This window comes from Glycine max, chromosome 7 (genome assembly GCF_000004515.6).
Source record: "Glycine max cultivar Williams 82 chromosome 7, Glycine_max_v4.0, whole genome shotgun sequence".
Taxonomy (NCBI): Eukaryota; Viridiplantae; Streptophyta; class Magnoliopsida; order Fabales; family Fabaceae; genus Glycine; species Glycine max.
This window is the reverse complement of record NC_038243.2, coordinates 28653138-28679672: the sequence shown is the minus strand read 5'-3', so window position 1 is coordinate 28679672 and position 26535 is coordinate 28653138. Positions and strand designations below refer to the sequence as shown.

The 26535-nt window shown below is 33.0% G+C and overlaps 1 protein-coding gene and 1 long non-coding RNA gene across 8 annotated transcripts; both read left to right on the top strand.

Moving 5' to 3' along the window:
- The first annotated feature begins 4901 nt into the window (after nt 1-4901).
- LOC106799473 (uncharacterized) lies at nt 4902-9353 on the top strand. Of its 5 annotated transcripts, XR_005892280.1 has the most exons (9): nt 4902-5230; nt 5324-5411; nt 5794-5873; nt 5979-6014; nt 6157-6293; nt 7121-7422; nt 7899-8109; nt 8211-8286; nt 8384-9353. It is a non-coding gene; the product is annotated as an uncharacterized lncRNA (long non-coding RNA). The 5 variants fall into 5 exon arrangements; XR_005892283.1 differs by lacking the exon at nt 8211-8286; XR_005892281.1 differs by having other exon boundaries at nt 8211-9353.
- Nucleotides 9354-11012: 1659 nt separating this feature from the next.
- LOC100791693 (protein VAC14 homolog) lies at nt 11013-26215 on the top strand. Of its 3 annotated transcripts, none has more exons than XM_014778074.3 (19): nt 11013-11487; nt 11610-11723; nt 11814-11879; nt 12994-13083; nt 13168-13287; nt 13456-13484; nt 13630-13772; nt 13875-13969; nt 14294-14380; nt 14533-14640; nt 14792-14883; nt 15082-15163; nt 17141-17206; nt 18819-18934; nt 19052-19172; nt 20252-20413; nt 20595-20723; nt 21676-21744; nt 22494-22916. In XM_014778074.3, the coding sequence occupies exons 1-17, from the start codon at nt 11398-11400 to the stop codon at nt 20718-20720; spliced, it is 1707 nt and encodes a 568-aa protein (XP_014633560.1). In that variant the 5' UTR covers nt 11013-11397; the 3' UTR covers nt 20721-20723; nt 21676-21744; nt 22494-22916. The 3 variants fall into 3 exon arrangements, with proteins under 3 accessions (XP_014633560.1, XP_014633561.1, XP_040873067.1); XM_014778075.3 differs by having other exon boundaries at nt 21676-21839; XM_041017133.1 differs by lacking the exons at nt 11013-11487; nt 11610-11723; nt 11814-11879; ... (13 more) ...; nt 20595-20723; nt 21676-21744 and adding exons at nt 21846-22139; nt 25757-26215 and having other exon boundaries at nt 22494-25644.
- The last annotated feature ends 320 nt before the right edge of the window (nt 26216-26535 follow it).

The window sequence follows — 26535 nt, the reverse complement described above, 5'->3', positions numbered from 1 at the left end:
CTTAGTGCAACTCTCCATTCTCAACCCTTTTTTTCGGATCCCCATGAATTGCGTTTTCGTTCATGCATCCTCCACCCACGAGTTTCGAGCCATGCGTAGTGATTGCTTAGTGCAATTCTCCATTCTCAACCCTTTTTTCGGAGCCCCATGAATTGTGTTTTCGTTCATGCATCCTCCACCCACGAGTTTGGAGCCATGCATAGTGATTGATTAGTGCAATTCTCCATTCTCAAACCTTTTTTTCGGAGCCCCATGAATTGCGTTTTCGTTCATGCATCCTCCACCCACGAGTTTGGAGCCATGCGTAGTGATTGCTTAGTGCAATTCTCCATTCTCAACCCATTTTTCGGAGCCCCATGAATTGCGTTTTCGTTCATGCATCCTCCACCCACGAGTTTGAAGCCATGCGTAGTGATTGCTTAGTGCAATTCTCCATTCTCAAACCTTTTTTTCGGAGCCCCATGAATGTTATTGCCTAGTGCTATTCATGCATCCTCCACCCACGAGTTTGGAGCCATGCGTAGTGATTGCTTAATGCAATTCTCCATTCTCAACCCTTTTTTCGGAGCCCCATGAATTGCGTTTTTGTTCATGCGTCCTCCACCCACGAGTTTGGAGCCATGCGTAGTGATTGCTTAGTGCAATTCTCCATTCTCAACCCTTTTTCGGAGCCCCATGAATTGCGTTTTCGTTCATGCATCCTCCACCCACGAGTTTGGAGCCATGTGTAGTGATTGCTGAGGGCAATCCTCCATTCTCCATAGTTTTTCATCGTCAAGGGCGGATCCTCTTGACTGGAAATGTGATCTTTGTTATGTTCCCGATTGTTTCCTTTTCCCAAATGTGTATATGTATATTATATTTGTTGTTCTTGTTGTTGTTTGTATTGTGTTGTGCAGAAAAGAAAAAAGAAGGAGTAGAGACGAGAGTCGTCATGGACTAATCACGGAAAGGGCAAGACGGATGAAATCAGTGTCTTATCTTTGCTTTCCTCTTATCTCCGATAAAAGGTAAGTAAAGAGGGGCAACTGTCATACCCTAATTTCGTCCGGGGATTATTACTTGATGACATGCAACCTTTGGTTAGCCGCTTTGAGATACTTGGCGTCCTTTGTTGCATAATAAATGAAGTCCCGAGACGTGTCAAAAATGAAAAGGAAGCAGGGTTGCGCGATCCGTGAAATTCCGTAATGTGGCGGAAATCGAAAAGAGGTGTTTTGCGCAATCCGTGAGTTTCCGTAACTTCTTCGAAAGCTAAAAAAGAGTAAATACATAATCCGTAAGGATTCCTAACCTTGAGGAAGGAAAATAAGTATCGTTACGAAATTCGTGAAGTTTCGTAACGTTACAGAAAAAGAATTACCAAAAAAAGTAGAAGGGGGTGCATTTAGTAAAAATGGGGGGGTACAAATAACAATCAGGCCCACTTGGGCCTTCCAGATTCTTCCTCTAGAAGGCTGTTGCTTCTGGAGGAAGCAACCTTGCTCGCCTGGGCGAGCTGGGTGGCAAGCTCCTCCCCTATTTTGCTATAAATAGGGAGAGGAGTGAAGGGAGAAGGGGTTCAACCTTTTTGGCACTTCTTATTCTCTCAAAATTGCTGAGGAAAATTACTTCCGTGAAGAAAATCCAAGCCGAGGCGCTTCCGTAACGTTTCCGTAACGTTTCCGTGAGTAATTACGTGAAGATTCTCGACCGTTCTTCAGTATTCATCATTCATTCTTCGTTTTCTTCAGTCTTCAACGGGTAAGTACCTCAAACCGAGCTTTTCAATTCATTCTATGTACCTGTGGTGGTCCACATTTTGTTTCATGAATTTTTTTTTCTCGTTTTCATTCGCTTTCTATACCCCCTTTTGACGTGCTTCAGTCATTTATTTAAGTTGTTTCTCGCCTAATCTAAAAATAAAATAAATTTCCACCGATCATTTGAATTGTATCATTCGTTAATTTCTGTTAAAATGAATTCCGACCGTTCGGTCGTGCCGTAACCACGTCGGAAATCAAAAAAGAGGTAAAATAATAATATAATAATCGGAAAAAAATACCTTTTAGTAAAATGAAGCACAAAAATCAATCGGACGTTTTCTCTTTGGGATTTCTCATTCTTAATTGAATTGACTAATAACTAAAGCAAAACTAAGGCTAAAATCAATTCGCCAAGTCAAGCTCGTCCACCAAAAAAATCACTAAAAAAGGATTTGAAAGTTTTATCTCAGCTTTTTCCTTATCAAGTAAATGGATCATTTTTTAAGGTCCAACGCCTTAAAATGATCACCTTTCAAGTAAAAGAATCACTTGATTCATGCTTAAAGGAAGAACTACGTAGGTCTGATTTCCTCTTTGATGGAGGGTACGTAGGAGCAAGAGCCCCGCTTTTGTCGACCTCAAAAAATAAAAAGAAATAAAAGTTAAGGTAACACAATTTCCACAATTCTAAAAGATAGGCTGTTGTCCTTTGAGACAAACGTGAGAGGTGCTAATACCTTCCTCAAACGTAAATACAACTCTCGAACTTAGAATTTTCATTTTGACCGGTTTCCTTCGGTTTTTCCGACGTTTTCCACAAATAAACGTTGGTGGCGACTCCGCGCATCTTTCCTCCTTTGGAAAGCGCACCCGTGAGCCTCGCCTTCGCTCGCCCGCAAAAGGGCACGTTGCGACACCTATGGATTCATGAAATGAACGAAGGTATTTTATCAAGTTCATAGACGATTACTCTTTATTTAATTTATGAGAAGTTTCAATCTCTAGACGTTTTCAAGTGTTTCGAAGTTGAAGTTGAACTTCAATTAGGATAGAAAATTAAGGTTATCAAAATCTGATTGTGGTGGTGATTACTATGGTAGATATGACACATAAGGTGAACAACATCTAGAGCCCTTTGTGTTTTTTCTTCAATAAATATGAAATTGTTCTACAATATGCAATGTTGGGAAAACCTAGCATTAATAGAGTTACAAAATGACAAAACTAAACTCTTAAGAATATGGTAAAAAGTATGATTATTTTCTACCAGAGTCACTTTGAAGAAAAACATTTAAGATTGAAACTTGTATCCTCTACAAGGTACCAACTATAGTTACTAACGACCCCTTATAGTTGTGGGTTGGGAAAAAGCCCACATTAGGCACATGCACATTTGGAGATGTCCAACTATAGCAAGGCCTTATAAGCCACATAAAGGAAAACTAGACTTAAAGATAATTAGTTACTACTTTGTTGGTTACATAATTACATTGAATGCTCTCGCGAGTATAAGTTTTACAATCCTACTATAACATCCTTCTTTGAGACGAGAATGCAAGATATCTTGAGGAAGTTGAGTTTGGAGGAGAAGGAAACATGAGGTGTGTTGTCTCTGATGAAGAACTTGTTATTAACAAATGACAAGTCTTTGTAATGGATCTAGTAATTAATAGCGATGTTATTCCTGACATCATTCAAGGACAAGACGACACCAAGATTCCTCCTCAAGCACCACCTATAGTTCAAACTCAATAGACTCAAGAAGTCCCATTTAGAAGATCTACTAGAGAAAGGAGATGTGCAATTTTAGATTATTATGGTGCATTTCTTTAAGAACATGAATCAATGTTGGCCGAGGAATATCTAATCAACTTTAGTCAAGTCATACATGTTCTAACCCTTTAAAAGTGAATTAATGCTATTAATGATGTGATAAAATCATTGGTTAACAATGACTTGGAATATCGTCAAGTTATCTGAAGGTGCAAATACTATAAGTTGTAAACAGTTATCAATAATTAAAAGGAATTAAAATGATAATATTGAGATATATAAAGTTCTTCTTGTTAATGATGATTAAAATCTATTATTTGGTTGATCATAAATATTCTTGGGAATATTTATAGATTTTTTCAATAAAAGAATTTTATGTATTTTTGAAATAAAATTTTCCTATAAATGTTAATTATTTACCACATGATATAATAAGTAACATGATACTTTTGAACCATAAAAAAATTAATTTTCACCTCATGAAACTTGGTTTTCACCTCTTCGATGAAAATGATTTTGTAGGAGACATAGCGGATGTTGGTACAAAGAAAGTTTTTTCATTTCTAGGAATATTATTCTTGCAAATCATAAGTACTAAAATTATGATTTCTAAGATAGGTAAAATGTGTTTGATTGGCTATAAATATTCTTGAGAATATTTATATAAGTTTGATAAGAATGAAAGAATAATGTGATATTTTTACTAATTACTTTAATTATTTATCACATTAAATAACTTAATAAGAGTAACATTATATTTTTATCACAGGAAAATTGTTATGAAACACTGTTTATTGTGAATTTTGTTTTTTAAAAATAAATACTAAAAATAGAAACCAACATTCTAAATTTAAGATCCAAAAAAATAAAAAAAAAATTCCTTTACTAAATACATCATTTTTTTAATTGAACAACCAAACACATATATAGATAAAATAACATTCCTAAGAAATAATATTTCTTTAAAATATTTTTTTAAATAACAAACCAAACATAAAAAACAAACATTCACACTTTATATTTTTGAAAAATTAAAAAAATGGTGTACCAAAAACATGTTATTTTTAAAATAATTATTGTAAAATGGACAAATACACCATTAGATAGTAATAATATACAGTATTAAAGCCCATACATTACTAGTTCAATTTAATTAAATTTAAATAATTTAATAAGAATCAAAAGAAAAAGTGATTTATAAATATAAAAACTCCTTCTTATAAAGTATATTCACATTTAAAATTATATGAAAATATATATTCTATATTATAAAAGAGAATCTTAGGAAAATTATAATTGTGCCCATGCTTCAGCTGATGACATGTGTCTAATTTGTTGGTCTTTTAGTCATTTTGCTGTGCATTTTGGTCTTCTTGATTGGTTGACGCGTGGATTTTGAGCTTTCTTCACGCATTCCACTTACCTCTGTGTACATCTCAGACGCGTGCTTTCTCCCCTGAATCTCACCACTCTCCGATCTTTCATTCTCCCCTCTTTTCTAGCTCCCGTGGAGTCTGGAAGCGTTCTCGAGCCTTCTCGCTTTCCACGTGTTTTGCTTTTTTCCATTTCTCTCTCTCCCGTGGAGTTTAGAAGTGTGCGTTCCGGAGCCTTTTCGCTTTCCATTTCTCTCTCTCCCGTGCTTTCTAGAGTTGGTGCTCTGGGAGGAGTAACGATTCAGCGGTTGAATTGCGAGAATGGAAAGCGTTTTAGAGGTTGTTTCCTTTTTGTAGCATTTTGGTGTTTTTTGTCTCTTTATTTTGACCTATTTACAAAATTCGTTGATTTGTGCTTTGTTCTGTGTTCAGAGTGTCATGGGGGCACAAAAAAAGTTTTATTTTTGTTGATAAAGGGTTTTACTCAGTTGAAATGTTGCTGCTTCTGCTCGCTCTTAAGGTGATAATTTATTCTTCTTCTCTTATAAAACTGCAAGTTAAAAGCATCTTCTGTGGTTTACTATTAATCCTTTGGTTCAGGAAAATTAAAATATCATTTATCTCATGACGTGCCATCTGGTGTGTGTATTGGACGTTTGTCCTTCATTTAAACCCTTGCGTGTCACCTTGGGGCTGTTGATCTTTTTGCATGCAAATATAATTATTATTTCAATTGAACTTTAGTTTGAAGACTGTATCATCATGTTGATCTTTTTGCATGCAAATATAATCGCGATGTCCCGATCAAGTATAGCATCAATGAATGATATTAATTTTTATTTTTAGTGCATTAGCCCAACTTTACTAAGGATAACTTTTGATATTATATTTTCATTGGCAAGGATTAAGGTCGTAGTGGTAATTAAAGAGACGATGAGTTGATTCGAGATGGGGAACAACTGAAGATGGGGAGGATTATTGGGTATGTTGATATGTTCCCGATTGACATTTCAGTCCCCTGGGACATACCATCTGAAATTTAGAATTTTATACTTAATTACTGATTGGGTGCTTTTCATTTTTTCAGCTTCTTGCAAATCAGTGGAATAGTGAATGGGGAGATGTATGTTTCTTGAAATATTCTTCAACTTGAATGCCTGTAACTTAAGATATGGCTTAGCTGATGGACTAATTTAATCTTAACTTGAATGCCTGTTACCTAAGATATGTCTTAGCTAATAGACTAATTTAATCTTTAATTGCAGGATGGTTACTTCAAGATCCGAAGAGGGACATACGAATGTGGGATTAAAGAGGATGTAACTGCTGGTTTGCCTTCCACCAAAAACCTCGTCAGAGAGGTGACTGATATGGATGCTGACGCTGCTGTTTCATTCAGAATGTAAATATATTATTACCTTACCATTATATTCTGTATGGGTATTGTAATTGAAAAATCAGCACTAGATGTTGCATGTAGTCTGAACCTCTCTGTTTTAAGGGGAACAATCTAAATTATGATTACGATGTTCAAAGATGTTAAGCTATTGTTGTTTATCTATTATACGAAATAAGAGATTAATTGCTATAGTTACTATTCAATAGTTGGAGAAAGTCATGTGTTGGTATTTTTAATGTTGATGATGCTTTGGCTTGATTTACAAATTCTCTTCATTTTTGTGTGTGGTTGAATTGACTTTCAAATCCCTGGTATTTGAAAATATATGATATATGGAGTGAGGAAATGTTTTGTTTTTAAAAGTTTATATAGAAAAAAGTTAAAAAGGAAATAAAAAAGCTAATTAGATATAACTAAACTGTGGATTGAAGTATTGTGAATCGCAAATTATGGATATTATGTTAATTAGATGGCATTTCTTTTTATTATGAGTATGATGGCAGTTGAAGTCTGTATTGGAAGCAAAACTGACTATATATTTTTCTAGTTATGCTGAGTGTTTGGAATCATGCATAAACATATGATTGTTATGTATTATTGTAATAATTTTTCCATTCCTAATTAATAATTTTTTTATTAACAATAATCATAATCATTCAATTTGAAGTTTAGTCATACTTAAGGTGTTTCATTTTTCTCTAAAAATGTATTGTCAAATAAATTACACTCATTGAATGTCAACAAATTTTTTTATATCTTACTATATGATATTATTCTTTGAAATTAATGTTACTATTATTCAATATTTGATGCTTGCCCTTATATTGCAGAATTTGTGTGTAACTGCAGCTGATCGGCCTATTAAAGAGATATTAGAAAAGGAAAAAAAGGAATGTCTCTTCTTTAAGTTACTGTTATGCTTGGTATAGCTTTTTTATTTGTTAGTCACAGACTGACAATATAGAGTATATTTGCTAATTTTCTCTACAGGAGCTGGCTTATTGACATTGGAGGATTTGCAAAGAAAGTGAAAAGCACTACTCTATCTTCAGCTACATGTTTATCAATGAGTTCATCCCAACACTGGAAGGAGACCAAGGAATTTGCTACACACATCCGGAAAATCTTCCAGGTGAGATTTCTCTGACCTTTTTGCTTTCAATTCAAATATGTAAACTTTTACCACTCTTTTTATTATACTTGATTGAATAGGTTATGGAAAAGTGCCATGAATGACACATCAATGTAATGTGACTGCCTTTTGCACCTTAGAATTCAATGCTTGTTTTTAAATTGATGTTTGAAAAAATAAAACAGGACACAACATAATCTAAAAACACATTGAAAGTTTAAGTTCATTGAATCTCAATTTCTTCATTGAATCTCAAATTCCCTGTTAGATAGACTTGAACCTAATCAAGATTCTAATCATGTTGATAGTTATGTTTAATGCTTCAGTGATGGGGGTTGAGGGAAGGAAGAATATTTTATTGCCAGAAAAACTTAGTGGCTTCTAATTATGATTATCTTATAATTAACTCTACATGTTTAGGCTATTGTCCCTTTTCTGGGACTGTGTAACCAAATTACGTCTATTTTGTTTTTCAGGTGCTAAGAAAGATGGGAGTTATGTCCATTTGTTTCACAGAACAATCAATGCATATGCTACTGGTCAACGAAAGCATCGAAAGATTCATCATCAACAGGGTTTGACTGTAAATTGCCCGTTTTAATGTATAATTTCCACTTATGGCATGCAGAAAAAATAAAAAATGTAAGTAATGGAGATGTAGCAGACGACTCATATCATCGGTATAAGGTATATATGGTTTCAATAGTAGTATTTTAGAAGTAGTTTTCATATGAATAAAGAATATAATTGATATGTAGACTCATGATAGACTGGTCCACCTGTTTTAGGAGGATATTGGAATCATGAAGTATATGAATTTGGATGCTTATAGATTTTCCATTTCATGGTCTAGGGTACTACCGAGTAGGTCAAGTTTTATTGAAATTCCACCCAAATAATTTTTTTTCCTTAGTTTGTGTTCCATAGTAACTATTATTAATTTCTTATAAATCATTTGCAGAAGGAAAACTTAGTGCAGGTGTAAACCATGAAGGAGTAAACTACTACAACAACCTCATCAATGAGCTCATGGCTAATGGTCATAATTTATTGACCCAAATTTCATAACTATGTATTATTATTATTATTATTATTATTATTATTATTATTATTATTATTATTATTATTATTATTATTATTATTATTATTATTATTATTATTATTATTATTGTTGTTGTTGTTGTTGACGTCACAAATTTCGTGTGTTATCACTACATTCATTCTTATTATATAATAATTACATAATCACTAATTATTAGAATATTCTAATTAATAACACTAATATACTTTTTTTTTCTAATTAAGATAATTATAATTATAGTAACCAATGATGATTAGAATATTCTAAAAAAAATTATATTTTCTAATTCAAATTACTTAATAACACAAATATATTTTTATTCTAATTTAAATTTGATTAACACTAATATGTTTTTTTTGGTAATTATGATAGTAAAAACAAATTAAATGTTATCTTAAATAATAATAATAATAACTACTTACATTTTTATTATTAAAAAATACAATAGTTAAATACATTAAAAAGTTATAATAATATAAAATTAATACTCATGCAAGGCAGTATAATCGACACTGTTGTGACAATTTTCTCTGGGACAGTGTGTGATTTGGTTGAAAGACGCCCTATGTTGATAACATCTTCTATCATGTTCTTCCTTAGTGGTTTGGTAATGTTGTGGGCACCTAATGTTGTTATTGTTCTGTTAGCGAGGATAATTGATGGGGTTGTCATTGCTCATGCTGTTACTCTTACTCCTCTCTACATATCTGAGATAGTGCCGGCTGACATCAGGGGCCAATTGAACACTTATTCTCTGAACCTTGGGCCGCTACAAGCAACAGGAATTAGAGTGTGGACAATATTTAATATTTAATCCATTTGATTTGATGTAACATTACATTAGTAGCTACTTTCGGTGTCTTTAAAATTTCCTTTGTTATTTTGCTTTTCCTTTTTTATGCATATTTTGCATTGAGCAATTCTTACAGCAACACATTATTTATAAATGCAAACAATCAAGAGAGGGGTAAAATAATTATTTTAATATTATATAATTATATATTAAAAAAATTATGCATAGGTAAAAAAATGTATTTCACAAATAAAAACTTATATTTTGTAATATACTCTGTTAATGTTTACTTATCTTATTTTGCTGTTAATCAACTTTGTTCTCAATCAACATTATGCTGATAATCTTCAATTTTCTGTTAATCAACTTTATTATTTTGGTGTCCATCAACATTTAGAAAATGCTTACCAAATAACCTGTGTATGTGCACGGGTTGCAGACTAGTTTAATGGATAAGTTTGAGTTATCTATGATCTATAACTATAAATTGTGAATTATAGAATAAAGAATATGCATTTTACTAATTTTATGTTGAAAAACAAAAAATGACGATACCATTACCCACAAATTAAGGAAATTCTGTCTTTCATTCAATTCAACATAGCCAAATCTAAAGTCTTTAGTCACGGGTGGCACAGCTTAATTATGTAGTTATTACTTATAATTAGTATCTTATAAAAAGACTCCCAATTTCATTTTATGGTTTTTTTCCTTGAATACACACTCTTTCCTTTTTTTTCCAATGTACACCATCATTTTGTAATTTAATTTCCAATAAAATGAAAGTGGTTAAAGAGACCCATAGCTGCAAATTCAGATGAATGTGAATACACTTTCTTTTCTTTTTGTTTTCTTTAAATTTAAAATATTATAAATATAAATATTATATTATATAAATTTTTTAATTTATTTTAAAATTACTTATTTGTTAAATTAAATTTTATAATTTTGTTTTTTATTTTTTAAAGAAAAATATACAGATCAAGAAAAATAAAAAAATGGATAAAATTAGAGTATAATTTTTTAGTTACATTATATGTAATTTTGTAGTTAAATTTATGTGTTATTGATATTTTTTGTTATGTTCGCTAATTAAAAAATAAGAAAATTAGTTAGTAATATTAAAACAAATTAAAAAACACACTGAAAAAATAATTGCAAAGCGTTGTGAATTTTGACAGTTATGTTATTATATCACCTAGTGCAGTAAAAGTGGGTAAACTGAAAATTGGATTTTTTTCGTAAATACATATTCTCCCTCCTACTTTCTTTCTATCTACACTATTTCTTAATTTAATTCTCAATATATATTATTTGAGACTTTCTCTCTCCTTTTTGTTCTTTTTAATTTAAAATATTGTAAAATATAAATATTATATTATATAATTTTTTAATTGGTTTTAAAATTACTGATTTATTAAATTAAATTTTATAATTTTCTTTAAAAAAATAAAAAACAAAATAAAAAAATTTAATTTAATAAATAAGTAACTTTAAAATCAATTAAAAAAATTATATAATATAATATTTTGAATTAAAAAAAACAGAAAGAAGAGAGAAAATCACAATTGGAAATTAAATTGTAAAATAATGTAAATTGAAAAAAAAAACAGGAAAGAAGGTATATTTATGGAAAAAAAATCCTAAAAATTACTAATTTAAATTTAAATAAAAAATTATGGCAACACGCAAAAAGTGATAACGGAACACGGAGAGAAAAAAATGGACAAATTTAAAGAAAACAATTATTTCAACCAGGAGCGTATTCACCACCAAAAAAACCTCATTTCATTTTCACAAAAATGGAATCTCTGATAGAAAATATTACCAAAAATCTAAGAAAAGTGAAATTCTATGTTTCAGTTCCAATTTCAATTTTCGTTTTTCTCAGATCCGATTTCCAATTTTCCCACTCAATCGCATTTTCCACCTAAATGAAAGTCCAAGAAAACCTCGCCATTTCCAATTTCCACTTCGTGATTTCCGTTTCCTAAGGGAATGAAAGAAACGACGATGTTTCGTTTGCAGCAGGAAAAGATCCGCAAACAAATTTGATTCCCAATTCGTTCTTCGAATTTGCGATTGCGAAGGTGTTGCCGCCATGGCCGATGCTCTCTCGGTGATTCCGGCAGCCGTGCTTCGAAACCTCGCCGACAAGCTCTACGAGAAGCGCAAGAATGCAGCACTGGAGGTTTTTTTTTTCTCTCTTCAGTAATTATGATTTTTTGTTCCTTTCTATTTTTTATGGTTGTTCCAATTTAGTGAAATTTGAGGGCGTTGGTGAATTTAAAGGGTTTTGTGTTATTATTATAGGTTGAGGGGATAGTGAAGCAGCTTGCTGGTGCTGGGGATCATGATAGGATTACTGCTGTGATCAATTTGTTGACTACGGAATATACTTTTTCGCCACAAGCAAATCACCGCAAGGTAGTGCTAATTATGTTATTTATCTTTAATTTGGGTTAATTCTAGTTTGAATTTAATAATTTGATCATTTTTTAAAAAAAATTAATGAAGGGAGGGTTGATAAGCTTAGCTGCTGCCACTGTTGGGTTGACTACTGAAGCTGCTCAGCATCTTGAGGTAAGGGGTTGCCTTGCCCATCACTAGTAATTTTTGTCATGGATTACAATTGAACTCTTCCCACTTATTAAATTATGCAAATTTCATTTTGGGTGGTGTATCTTAGAAGTTTGATAGTGGTCACTGGATTTTAGTGGAAGAGAATATTCTTGCTGTGTGTGCGTGCACATATGCGCACGTGATTGAGAGAGAGAGTATAAGTGCGTGTGGCTACCTTTGTGTCGTCAGTTAATTGTTTGGTCTTTGGATTAATTTGCTGTTACATGAGGAAAGAATTATGATTTTCTCAAAAACCCTTTTCTTGTTCTTTAATTATGTGTTAATGTTGATGGTCTTTGATTTTTTCTTAACATTATGAGTACGAGTAATATATTACATGGGCATGGTGTTATTTTTCTGCCTATAAAAACCGGGTACTGCTTGTTAGTCACATTGACTTGATAAGTTGTCAGAACTGCGGATAATTCCATCTAATCAGTCCTATGTATCAGAAGCTCCCTGGGGGATGTTTTTCAAAGATATGGCCATAAAAATAGTTCCTTTTCAGTTTCAGAACTCGTGTATACATATTTAGATGCATATCTATGTCTGTAATTTTGGATATGCGATAATATTCAGCAAAAACTATTTGTCTTGTAATTCATAAGCAGATTTGATGACTTTTTAGTTTTTACCATAGTTTAAACCTTCTTTAGCTGCATTTTTTAGCATCTATAGCACAAGACATTTTGAAAATGAAAGCATTATAAAACTGCAATTTCAAGCATGTCAGTGAATGGAATATAATACGTGTAATTTTGTTCTTGTTATCGACACGAAAAATGATAATTACTTTGGATGCTGGTTCTGTTCTTTCTGGTTAAGCTGATGTTAACATGGTTCAAAATTTTAGGACGAGGTTTAAAAGAACAAAAAAGATGATTTCACCTAAAAGTATAAAATTGATGTGTGTATTCATTTTCCTTCTTTTGGAAGGAAAATTGTATAATATATTATTAAGATAAGCAAAAACAGTACAAGTGGTACTGAATGAAAAGATAATACAAAGCACCTCTGGTGCTGCCTCCCAAAGATAAAACCCAATCTAACCCCCTGTATATTTTGTATTTGACAGCAAATTGTACCCCCTGTATTAGATTCTTTTGCCGATCAAGATAGCAGAGTTCGTTATTATGCTTGCGAAGCATTATACAACATAGCAAAGGTGAAGAGCTAATTCTTCTTACCTATATAAACCTTTAATACGATAATGTGCAATCCTCCCATGTCAATCTTGTTTTGATGCTAGGTTGTGAGAGGGGATTTTATTATATTCTTCAACCAGATCTTTGATGCCTTATGCAAGCTTTCTGCAGACTCAGATGCCAATGTACAAAGTGCTGCTCATCTCTTAGATCAACTTGTTAAGGTATAATATAATAAATTTCTCCTGAACTCCAACAATCCTTTGAGCAGATTTACATGTGTGCACAACTGTACATATCAAATGTTTTTTGAATAGGTATTGATCTAATAGTGATTTGAATTACTGTTCCTTTTGATTAACTAATGATTAAATGTTAATTTATTCAAACAGAATATTGTGACTGAAAGTGATCAGTTCAGGTGCCCCTTCTTCTTTCTTCTATGCTATATGTTTCTCTGTATGACTGTATCCTGTTGTGTTTTAAATTTAAAAGACTTGTCAATACAGAGATCTCAGACTGATTTGTAATGCTTCATGCCTCCATTTTACTCTCTTGATTGTCAGTATTGAAGAATTTATACCATTGTTGAGGGACCGCATGAATGTATTGAATCCATATGTCCATCAGTTTTTGGTAGGATGGATTACTGTATTGGACAGTGTCCCGGATATTGACATGCTTGGCTTTCTTCCTGATTTTCTTGATGGTAAGTGTATCAGCTAAAGAATCAATTTTTTTTGTTTCTATGCACTTGACATGTTATCTACAACATCAATGTAAACCAGCTAATCGTTCATAAACATCTCAGGTTTGTTTAATATGTTGAGTGATTCAAGTCATGAAATACGTCAACAAGCTGATTCAGCCCTTTCTGAGTTTCTTCAAGAGATTAAGAATTCGCCAGTAAGGTTTCTACTAATGTATCTTTTTTCCTTTTTGTTGGAGTAGCAAGCCTTTTGAAATTATTCATACCACAATTCTGCTTTTAGGGCAGGGCATTGTTTTTACTGTTAGCTTCTTGGGGAGGGTTTATTACAGCATATGTCTGCTTTCATATGTTTCCCATCTTTTAGGGTTAATCTCTTTGCTGACTCCTTTCTCTTTGTGCATTTTGTGTTTATTAACTGTGATGTACAATGTGCATCTTTTTCACCTAATATATTGAAAGAAAAACAACATGTTTTGTTCATTTGTCATTTTCTGACTCGAGCAGTGCTACTCTTGAAGTCTGTAGATTATGGTCGAATGGCTGAAATACTGGTACAAAGGGCAGGTTCTCCAGATGAATTTACTAGGTTAACAGCTATCACATGGGTGAGTGGTATTGCAATGTTTTGACTTGTTAAACAAGTCTTTATTGTAATTAAACTTTCATTTAGTGTTGGCATCTGGTCAAAATATTATGTATTGTTTGTTGTTCATTATTATTTTCCTTAAATAATGTCTGTGCTTTCTTGTTTTAACAGATAAATGAGTTTGTCAAACTTGGTGGATATCAGCTTGTTCCATATTATGCTGACATTCTTAGAGCCATTTTGCCTTGCATATCCAATAAAGAAGAGAAAATTAGAGTGGTGGGCTTACTTGAGCTTTCCCTGTTTCTCCTCCTCTTTACTTTTTTTTTTATTTACCTTTTTAAATTCTCGGTTTTGTATAATGTTTAATTTTGTTGTTGCCTGTGATGGAAAGCAATGCTTTAGAAATAATTTCTGGCTTATGTATAAGGTTGCTCGTGAAACCAATGAAGAGCTACGTGCAATCCAGGCCGATCCAGCTGAAGCATTTGATGTAGGAGCAATCCTCTCCATTGCTAGGAGGTGTAGTTTTTTTAACCTGAGAAAATTGCTAGGTTTCAATTTGAGTATACTTTCTGTTAAAAAATTATTGATTTGTATAGTGCTATGGGAATCCAAGAACCAATTGGGAAATGATTATGAGGATCTTTTTTGTTTAGCCAACTCTATTTTGCATTTATTATTCTGCAGAATGATTTTGGGAATGGTTTGACTGGTTAGGAAACTATCTAGTGAATGGGTGGCTACTCGTATTGAAGCTTTGCACTGGATATCTACCCTTTTATCCAAACATCGTAGTGTGGTGATTCAATTTAATTCATCTTTTATTTTGATATATTTTGAGGCTGCTATGAATACATGGACTTAATCTAGTCTTTTGATATGTTCCTTGGAGTCTTTGTCATATAGCTCAATTCCATGCCACTTTTGATATTTCTGAAATCTTTGGAAACTTCTGTTGTTTATGCCTTATATATCATGAGTGGCCCTTGATTATATGTTTTCTGAGAGTTTAATTTCTATTGATTAATAATAGAACTTACTTGGCTGTAACCAGTAGCTAATGCTATTTTGCTCTTTTTATATTTTTACCTTTTGCTTGTATATCAAATGAGATTATGCCTTTCTTTTGGTTATTCCAGGAATAAGGGATCTACTGTAATTTTATTTGATATGGTTTAATTTATTATGGTAGAAAAGGTCTTAGCCATTAAGTGCATGCTTGTTTGTGCTTTTTCCTAAAAAGTTTTTTTTTTTAACTAAAAATATCTTAAAAATTCAGAATAAAAATGCAATGCTTTTGAAAAAACGAGCAAAAACCTAAAATAAAAAAATCTGTTTTACGACTTTCCTCAGAAGTTGAAAATAGCTTTTGGAGAAAAGGAACTTTTAGAAGAAAAAAAACTGAATTATAGAATCGTAAGTTTTCTAAGCTTTAACAGCCAGGCCCTTGACTCAATTCTGCAAATAATTTTGAAGTTGTCATAACTGTCAAACTGAATAAAATAACATAACTTTCATTCTTTATCACAACATCAATTGTTTTTATTCCATTGGATGAGGTCAGCTACATGGATCATGTGACATCACTAGGTTCGGTTAACAATCAAATTCCCTGATATTATTCACTCTGGGCTTTCTTTGCATATGTCCAAACCATCTTAACCCATTTTGTGTCATCTTATCCTTGATGGGTACCACACTAATATCCCTTATTTAATCATTTTGTACCCTATCCTTTCTTGTGTGACAGTGGTGTGACCACATATCTTAACATTCTCATTTATGCTACTCTCACTCTTTTCTTTGTTTATCACACAACGCACAAATATAGTTTGTGTACCAATTTATTGTTTGGTGTCAAGAAAGCATGATACTTCTAAATAGTAGCCTAACCATGTTGTGTTGTACATGTGTCAAACATGCATTAATGTTGGACATGGCATGGACACTTCAAACCTTTTTAGCTGCTTTTTACAACTTTTATTAATTTTAGTTTTTACACCCTGGTTCTATTTTTATTGGTTCTGTTTTTATTGTTTCTGTTCAGCCCTCGTCTACTAATTGCAATGTCTAAACCATGAAACTTTGCACTTTGCATTATGCTTTTATCCTTTTGTTATTTTGAACTCTTGAATGAGTTTATTTGGTGTTGGTTATTGTGTGAACTCATGAAACTTTTTTAGTTTAGTTGAATGCAATCCATTGTTTTTTTTAATTTTTTAATTTATATTTATTTTTTATCTATTGTTTTGTTGATATATATATATATATATATATATATATATATATATATATATATATATATATATATATATATATTTGTCCGCCATTTGCCGCTACGCCATCCGCCATATTTTTATGGCAGATTTTTGGCTTTCCGCCATGAACCGCCATCCACCATATTTTTATGGCAGATTTTTGGCTTTCCGCCATGAACCGCCATCCGCCATTAACAACATTGGTTGCTAAGGACTGATGTTAACAAAACTGCTAATTTTATGCATATTATAGAAGTGCCATGTCCTGCAATTTTTGAATTTTGACTAATCTTTGTGTCCATGTTGTGTTGTATCCATGTCTCCCATGTTGTATCCGTGCCTTCTAGTTTGGCAATCTTTTCCCTTTGGTGCAAAACTTTATTTTTCTTAATATCAGCCCCTTTGAATAATTACTTTTCAATTTGCATGAAATATTTTGTAATGTTGTTTCCCTTTTGTGCAAAACTTTACTTTTCGTTACGTCCATGCTCACTATAGACTTTCCTTGTCTGAAACAGGTTTTGACATTTCTGAATGACATATTTGATACCCTACTCAAAGCTCTTTCAGATTCATCTGTTGAGGTAGCATCCTGGTGATAGCATTTTTTTCTTCTATTTTTTATTTCATCAAACCAATCATTTATTTCTTGTGAACTTTGTGCATATGTTCTAATGAAGTTGTGGTTTTACCTGTATATTTATAGTGTTTATCAAAATATTACATGGATAAATTATAGTGCATTCGTATCATTTCAACTTCAACAATCACAAGTAGTTGATTTGCTAAGTCTAACAACCTACCTTAAGTGTTTGGAAATATGGAGTGGCCTAGGATTTCTATTCTCTAATACTTTCTCCGGTCCTTAAGATAAGAAACAAATGAGTGCATTTTTTGGTCATAATTATAAGAAACATAGACCCACTTTTAGGTGAATTGCTAATTTTCTTTTATATCCTCAATTCATTGTGAAATCTATTAGTGAGACACCCACTCATTTTCTTTGCAAGTGGATGTATTTATTGATCTATTAAGTCACACTAATTTGTGGGAAAATTTATCTCTTGAATATGTAGTGTCATTAAATATAGCTACCATTTAAACGATTTAATTCTATGGGTATTTCAGGAATAAAATTTGATTCATGGCATTAATTAAAATTAACTAACTAAACTAATTTCATTGGTCTTGATAAATTAGTAATTTGTATCTTTTATAAAGGACTGAAGGGAGTATTTTTTACGTGCCAATACATTAAATTTGTTCTAATATTAGATGATATGCAAAGAGATTGGACAGTTTTTTTTTTTTTTATTATGGTTGGACTGACTTCATATCCCTTATTAAGTGTCGGTGCCTCCCTTTGCAATACATCCTTAGACAAAATGAAGAAGACCATTCAGCACATGCCCTATTGGCTAAAGGGGTTATCTAGGTACTGTAAGCCATATTATACTGAGCAAACATGATGTTGGTAATGCTTCAATTACATAGATGGGATGATTGAAAGTGGGCAGTTGCCATTTCCCATTCCATCCTATTATAGTTCTCAGAGTCTAGTAACATCATTTCTCTAAGATATGTAGTTTTCTTGAGATAGAGAACATGGAAGATGATAAAATTGGAGATCAGAAGGATGAAGGCTCAATATTGTTGCTTTAAAATTTATTTTTTACTTTCCACTTTGTCATTAGTGAAGCTTGATATCTCAAGCAGTAACTTCTAACAAAATGTCCTTAAAAACACTTTCAAGTGATTTTTTTATATGAAAAATTGTTTCTGAAAATGGAGTGTATGTTTGGTTTTGTTAGAAGGCCATATAGATAGATATCTTGTATATGCCTTCTTGGCTGTTAAGCAATCCTTTGAAAATTGTATCAAATCATCCATTTCAACTGGTTGGGATCATGAACCAGCTATGTCTATGGTTTGAACATTATCTGGTTCAACCTCAATTCGATCATGATCTAACAAAAAAAATTGTGGTCAAACCAATCAAATAATGACCTCATTGACCTGAGAATCTGACCAATTATTTCTATCTCTGGTTTGGTTTTTAAAAGATTGCTTGAGTTTTGAATGGATAAAAAAGTGATATTTTTTAACTTTTCCTGGTACGCTATTTTCTGTAATTTGGGAAATCAATAATTCACTTGTATTAACCTTAATTCATTTCAATTTGGTAATATTAAATAGGTTGTGCTTCTAGTTCTTGATGTTCATGCATGCATTGCAAGAGATCCTCACCTCTTCCGGCAGCTTGTTGTTTTTCTAGTGCACAATTTTCAACTAGATAATTTTCTTTTGGAGAAGTAAGCTATTTTCCTTTGTCCTATGAATTCTAGTTATAATTTACCTAAATATGTTACTACCTCTAATATCCACTTTTTCATTCATTAAAATTTTTAATTTTATATTATAAATTCCAGGCATGGTGCTTTGATAGTCCGTCGCCTTTGTGTTCTTTTGAATGCTGAGAGAGTCTACCGTGAACTTTCCACAATATTAGAAGGAGAAACTGATTTGGATTTTGCGTCAATTATGGTTCAGGTTTGTGACTTTTTCAAGTGCTTAATAATGGCTGCAATGGATTTTCTTGTTTTTGTTTCATTAATATATTGTGTTACGGGGATGGAAAAGAAAGCAAAAGATAAGAGAGAACTATTTGCAATTATTGGTGGTGGTTTCCACTTTTATTAGACTGTTGGGAAATTTCTTTTGGTTAGACTTACACATCACACTGATGGAAATGTGGATATACCAAACATTCATGTTTAAAAGAGAAGACCCTCAATTTGATCCTCCAAAGTTATACACGTTACCACATTAACCGTTCAAAAGTTTTGCCAATCAAATTAGTTTCTGAAAGATTCTTTTTGTTTCAAAATTAGTCCCTCAAAGCTTTTAATTTCTTACTAAATCCCTCAAATATTCTTTTTTATCACTGCTTTAATTCTCCTTAAAGACTGATATGGTGACATTTTAGATTTTTCCCCCGAGACTTAATCCATCATTTAGACTATACCTCCAAAGATTCTTATTGTGAACCACTTTAGTCCTCCATAACGACCAATATGATTACATTTTAGATCTTTGAGAGATTACTTGGGTTGCAGATTAAGTCTTTAAAGCTCTAAATTGGTAATAAAATCTTTGGAGGTCTAATATGGTGATAATTTTAATTTTTGAGGGACTAATTTGTTGATCCAAATTTTTGAATGACTAATATGGTGACTCATATAACTTTGGAGGACTAAGTTGATGGTTTTTACTTTTTAAAATAAATATATTGTCCTGTAATGGAATTTGAAGCTTGAGATTCCAAAGGTCAAAGCTTCTGCTATTTGGCAGGAAAATGTTTTCATTGTTTATCCAATAATGCTCAATGATTCTGCATTTTAGGCTTCAATCTATTTTATGGAATTGAAGTTAATGACTGATGTATAACTTCGTAGATGATGTTGGAATCAACAGTTGTAGGACGCTATTATCAATATTGTAATTTTTGTTTCTTTTTGTTCCATTGTTGTATTTATTCTTCTTTTTCACGAGTCTGAAGATTAGACTGCCCTATGTAATGAAGCAGTATTCATCACATTTATTTATTTTTCCTTTTTAAAATATTTCAGGCTCTGAATTTGATCTTACTTACATCATCAGAATTATCTGAGATTCGAGATCTTTTGAAGCAATCACTGGTAAATCCTGCTGGGAAGGACTTGTATGTTTCTCTGTATGCCTCTTGGTGTCATTCTCCTATGGCAATTATAAGTCTTTGCTTTTTAGCTCAGGTAGGTCTCTATAACACGATTCTGATTATTGGTTACCATTTCAAGTTTTTCTTTCTCTAGCAAGTGCACACATGCCACATGCACACATTGTAAAAATGTCTTTTTGTGGATACTAGCTTTAGCAATATTTGGATCATATGATCTCTTTTTTTTTAAATTAAATTTTTGTCTTCCCCAACAGACTTACCAACATGCCAGTGCTGTGATTCAATCACTGGAGGAGGAGGATATTAATGTCAAATTTTTGGTCCAACTGGATAAATTGATTCGCTTGATGGAAACTCCAATCTTTGCTTATCTTCGATAGCAGGTGCTTAATTAAAACATGTTTCATCAGTATGTATCTTTTAATAACATATTTTGTACTTTGTCTGGTAAAATATGATGGATATGGAGTTGTTGAATGGTTGATTGTGTTTCTTCTTCTTCTTCTTCTTATTATTATTATTTCTAAACTATAAAACAATTATTTTATTACCATATATGATAATTTTTCTTTAGGTTTCATTTATCTTACCACACACCAAACACTAAATGGTTCTTATTTGGATCAAACCTTCAGTAGACAATTAATCTGCGATATACATCTGATGCAGTCATCATTCTTTTATAATTTTTTAAACTTACAAGGTGGAGGTTAGCATATTAATAGGATAAGTTCTCTAATAGGCATTACTTGTATAATTTATCTTACTCTGTTTATCCTGTATCGTAATTTGAGAGCATTATATAAATATGGTATTGGTTATTATGGATTGAATATGAACAATGCATACTCAGAAAGAACTTTATTGCAATATATATAAATATCGAATTTTAAATACAGATCCCATTTTTGTAATTGATGTAATATACCCCACCCTTATAACTTATCATAATGGCTATTGTGCATTTGTAATAGAATTCATATAAAATCCTTTGTGATGTGGAACCCTGTTAAGGGAAGGAAAAATGATGGAATGCATCAACTATTATAATTTGAAATCGTGATAGTATCTATAAGCATAAAATCATATATAGGAATATTTAATGTGGTTCCCAATCCCTTTGTGGTGCCCTTTATTGACACACTCACCTTATACTATTCATGTGCCAATCCTCACGTTAGCTTTTGCCATTTCTTCACTGTGTTTGATATGGGTAATTTTCTCTTGCATGAGATGAATCAAGTGATGATTGGTCCTCTTTTCAATTTTGTTAAGGGATAGTTATCTTTTTAAATGGATTCTCTCATGTGCTGAAGTCATTATTTAATTTTGCAGCTTCTTGAACCTGGAAGATATATTTGGCTATTCAAGGCATTGTATGGTCTTCTGATGTTGCTTCCTCAGGTATCTGCAAACAATTTCTTCTTACCTATTGAGAAATTGTTGAGGCATTGATTTCCTTGTATGAACGGGATGTGTTCAAATATCCTTCTTTGGAGGTGATTTTTGAGACTTGCGTTGGTTAAAATACTTGAATTATTTTTAGTGTTTAGAAGTGACATTTTGCTTTGTATTATTTCCCTGTTCTCTGGTGTATATATTATCACTACATTCTTAATAAAGCCAATTTTCTTGTTTCAATGCACTGTTATTTCAAAAGAAGGAATGTGGTATATTATATGTGTCTACATTCCTTTGCATCCATCTCATTTTTGAGACATTTTCTATTTGGGTTTAATAGGCAGCTAGACCAAATTTATTCAATCTAGATGTTCAACTCCTGAATACATTTTTAAAAGGTACAAGTTTTGACACCCTTGTGTCATTGAATATAATGCCTTCTGCAAGTTCATTTTCATGTTTCACTTGCATGTTTTCTTAACATTGTGTCAGTAATATATATATATATTTTTTTTTCCTGGAGATGTTTGTCTGGCCAGTAAGAATTGTGATTCTTATGATAATAACTATTGTTGAATGTATCAACTTGATCTTCTTGCCAGTTATACCTTCTACAATCTACACTTCATGAATAACGAAGACTTGTGGAACGGGGAGGATAGTTGTGTAAATTATTGTTTCTTAGGCAGGTTGTCTTTCAGGAATACATGGTTTGATGTTTATATATTAACTCTTTTTATACTACTATGCAGCAAAGTGCCGCCTTTAAGATACTAAAAACGCGTTTAAAAGCTGTGCCATCGTATTCATTCAATGGCGAGCAGTTAAAGAGAATGCCTTCAGGGGATTCCTACCAATTTCATAATGTCCCTGATGGATTTCGAACCATTCAGGATGGTGACATAGCCGAAGACGGTGGCAGCTCACGTAATGGAATAAATTTTGCTGCAAGGCTACAACAGTTTCGGCAAATACAGCACCAGCATCGGCTGCTTTCCAAAACAGGCAAAATTGTGCAATTCTTCCACTTCATTGTCAAAGGTTGCTGACCTCTTCATTCTGCTTGTTGATTTTGTATTTTGGTTTTTATGTTTCACATAAATTATTGTGTAAAAATTCATAGAATATAGAGAATATTGGAAATGGAGAGGAAGAGGGAGATGGTGCCTGATTTATAATCGCTTAACATAGTATATTTTCTTTTATGTATTATTTTTGTCATCATTTGAGCTATCCTGCTTTATTCAGTGTTGTTAATAGCGGCCATGGCGGAGTTGCGTAGCGAATTTCTGAAAAAACGCTACCGAATAGCGGTGGCGTGGCGGGTTAAAGATGGCGGTGCCATGGCGGATGTGGCGGCAAGGCGGAAAATGACGGAATTTGTTTTTTTTTTTGTCCGCGGTAGGAGTTGAGTTGACCCGACCCAACCCTACCCGGTAACTTAATGAAAACCACGACCCCTCCCTACCTTTCAGAACGCAGCTGCAACCCCTCGAAGCTCCAACACACAGCGCGACCTCGGAACCCAGCCACAACCCCTGCAACCAGCCACGACAGCAGCCACGCGTGACCCGCTGCACACAGCAGCCAACAGCGACGACCCACGGCGTGAACGGCGGAGACGAGCACGGCGTGAACGACAACAACGCGAACGGAGAAGACGACCCCAACCCACATGCAGAACCGCGACTTATACTGGTGGGCAAAGCTTTTTTTTTTTTTTGGTTTTGTTTTTGCTGCTTGACACCCCTTTTTACTGTTTGCAACTTTTTTTCCATTTTTCTATTTGACACCCTCTTTTTACTTTCGACAGTCCCATTTTTAATTTTTTTTTCTATTTGACACCACAATTTTTATTTTTTTTGTTCAATCCTCTTTTAAATGGCTGAACCATCATTCGATGCTGCTACTGCAAGTGCAACGAGAAAAAATAAGGCAGACCCAGGCTGGAAATATTGTCATTCACTGGTGGAAGGAGATACAAACACCATTGTTTGTAATTTCTATGGAAAAATCACAAAGGGAGGAATAACCAGAGCTAAACAACACCTGATTGGGAAGTCGGGTAGCGTTGCAGCTTGCAAGAAAACTCCACCAAATGTAGTCGAAGAGTTGAAGGAATATATGACTACCAAAAAAATGAGACCACTTACAGTACTTCTGGCAGTGGTAATATGGCAAATATAAGAGATTTTGAATTTGGTGAACCAATTGGATGTGGTGGAAGTGAAGAAGATGAGTTTGCGGACTCTTGTAATGCTGCTGCAAGTGCAAAGACAAAGTGTGAAACTAAAAAAGGACCAATGGACAAATTTTGTAAAAATCCAGAAAATGCAATCAGTCGGAGAAAAATGGAGATGTTGAGGCAAATGAACATTAGAGAGTCAATGGATAAGAATGAAGTATTGAAGGTGCATCAACATATTGCTCACTTTTGGTATCAAGCAGGTTTGTCATTCAACCTCATTAAATTGAAAAACTTTGAGAATATGGTTGCAGCCATTGGTCAATATGGGCCACATTTACCCATTCCTAGCTATCATGACATTAGAGTTCCACTTCTCAAGAAGGAAGTTGAATATACTGAAAATTTGATGAAAGGCCATAGGGAGCAATGGGTCAAGTATGGTTGTACTATTATGTCTGATGCATGGACTGATCGGAAACAAAGATGCATCATTAATTTTTTGATTAACTCTCAAGCTGGTACCATGTTTTTGAAGTTTGTTGATGGCTCTGATTTTGTAAAGACAGGTGAAAAGCTTTTTGAGTTGCTTGATGCCATTGTGGAGGAAGTTGGAGAAGAGAATGTTGTTCAAGTTGTAACCGATAATGGGAGCAACTATGTTTTAGCGGGTAAGTTGTTGGAGGAGAAAAGGAAACATATTTATTTGACTCCTTGTGCAGCTCATTGTATTGATTTGATGCTTGAAGATATTGGGAAGCTTCCCTTGATAAGGAAGACAATTAGAAGGGCAATTAATCTAGTTGGATTTATCTATGCCCATTCTAATACCTTAAGTTTGTCGAGAAATTTTACAAACAAGAGGGAATTGGTGAGACATGCTATTACTAGACTTGCCACTTCTTATCTAACCTTGGAAAGGCTCCACAAAGAGAAAGCAAATATTAGAAAGATGTTTACTTCTGATGAATGGACCTTGAACAAGCTATCTAAGGAGCCTAAGGGAAAAGAAGCTGCAAAGGTAGTTCTCATGCCTTCTTTTTGGAATAGTGTGGTTTACATTCTTAAAGTCATGGCTCCACTTGTGAAAGTGCTTCGTCTTGTGGATGGTGAAAAGAAACCAGCCATGGGCTATATTTATGAAGCAATGGACAAGGCAAAAGAAACAATTATCATGTTTTTTAACAGCAATGAAAGCAAGTACAAAGATGTGTTTGCAATCATTGATAAAAGATGGAATTGTCAGCTTCATAAGCCATTGCATGCAGCTGCCCACTTCTTAAATCCAGAGTTCTTTTATGACAACACTGACTTGGAGTTTGATTTTGAGGTCACCAATGGTTTGTTTGAGTGCATTTAGAAGTTGATTCCACAATTTGATGTGCAACAAAAAATTCTAACCGAGTTGCATCTTTACAAGATTGGTGCTGAACACTTTGGTTCTAACTTTGCAATGACTCAAAAGAAAACTCATTCTCCTAGTAAGAAACTTTTACCATATGACAAATACAAATACCATACTATTTTTTTATGTATTAGTGTTATAATTCAGAATTCTAACTTTGAAGTTATGCTCTTGGTTGGTAATTGGTATTGCAGCATATTGGTGGCAAATGTTTGGGTCACAAACTCCAAATTTGCAAAAGCTAGCTATTAAAATTTTGAGTTTGACTTGCAGTGCTTCAGGATGTAAAAGAAATTGAAGTGTGTTTGAGCAAGTAATTGTGACAAAACTCTAGCTATACTTTTTAATTTTATTTAATTTTGATGATCAAGTTTTATTTGGAGTATATTTGAGATTGAAATCAACATTTATTTGTTATGTTGTAGATTCATTCCAAAAAAAGAAATAGGCTTGAGCACAAGAGGTTGCATGATTTGGTGTTTGTCAAATACAACCAACAATTGAAGCAAAGATATAATGCAAGAGATGAAATTTAAATGATGTTATCTTTGTGATAATGTTCATGCAAAAAATGTAAAGTTAGTTAATGATGGAACATTTCTCTTTACCTTTCAATTCCCCATTAGCATATTATAGAGAAAGCGATAATCCACCAAAAGGGTATGTTCAACTAATCAGTATCCTTATGGAACTTTAACATTGGTCTGCTTTTGTAGTCATAGTCATGTGTATCTCTACCCTAGTTGTCCCCAAGCCGAAACTCATCACTCCTCCACAAAATGAACAGCCATCTAACCCTCTACCAACCAGAAAGTGCTGTATTGGAGATCATGATTCAAAATGGAAAGTAACTTTGGAAAATGCAGTGATAGTTTTCTTGTCAAGCAATATTTTAAGACACCAAATAATTTTTGGCTTAAATAGCGTTAACTGATGATATGATATTGACTTGTCATGTCATAAAAGAATTTAACAGGACACTCATGTATGTGTTTTTTTGGTAAATTATGTTTTTAAATCCTTATCTATTTAAAAGAATTGATGATGTCACATTAGTTGGCAAGGGATTTAGAAACACAATTTATAAAAAGAAAATTATACGTGAATTCCTTATGAGACTCCTTGTTGATGACATGATAGTCAATGGATTGCCAACTTTGCTCAATAAATAGCAGAGACAAACAATTTTTTTTAAAATTTGTAG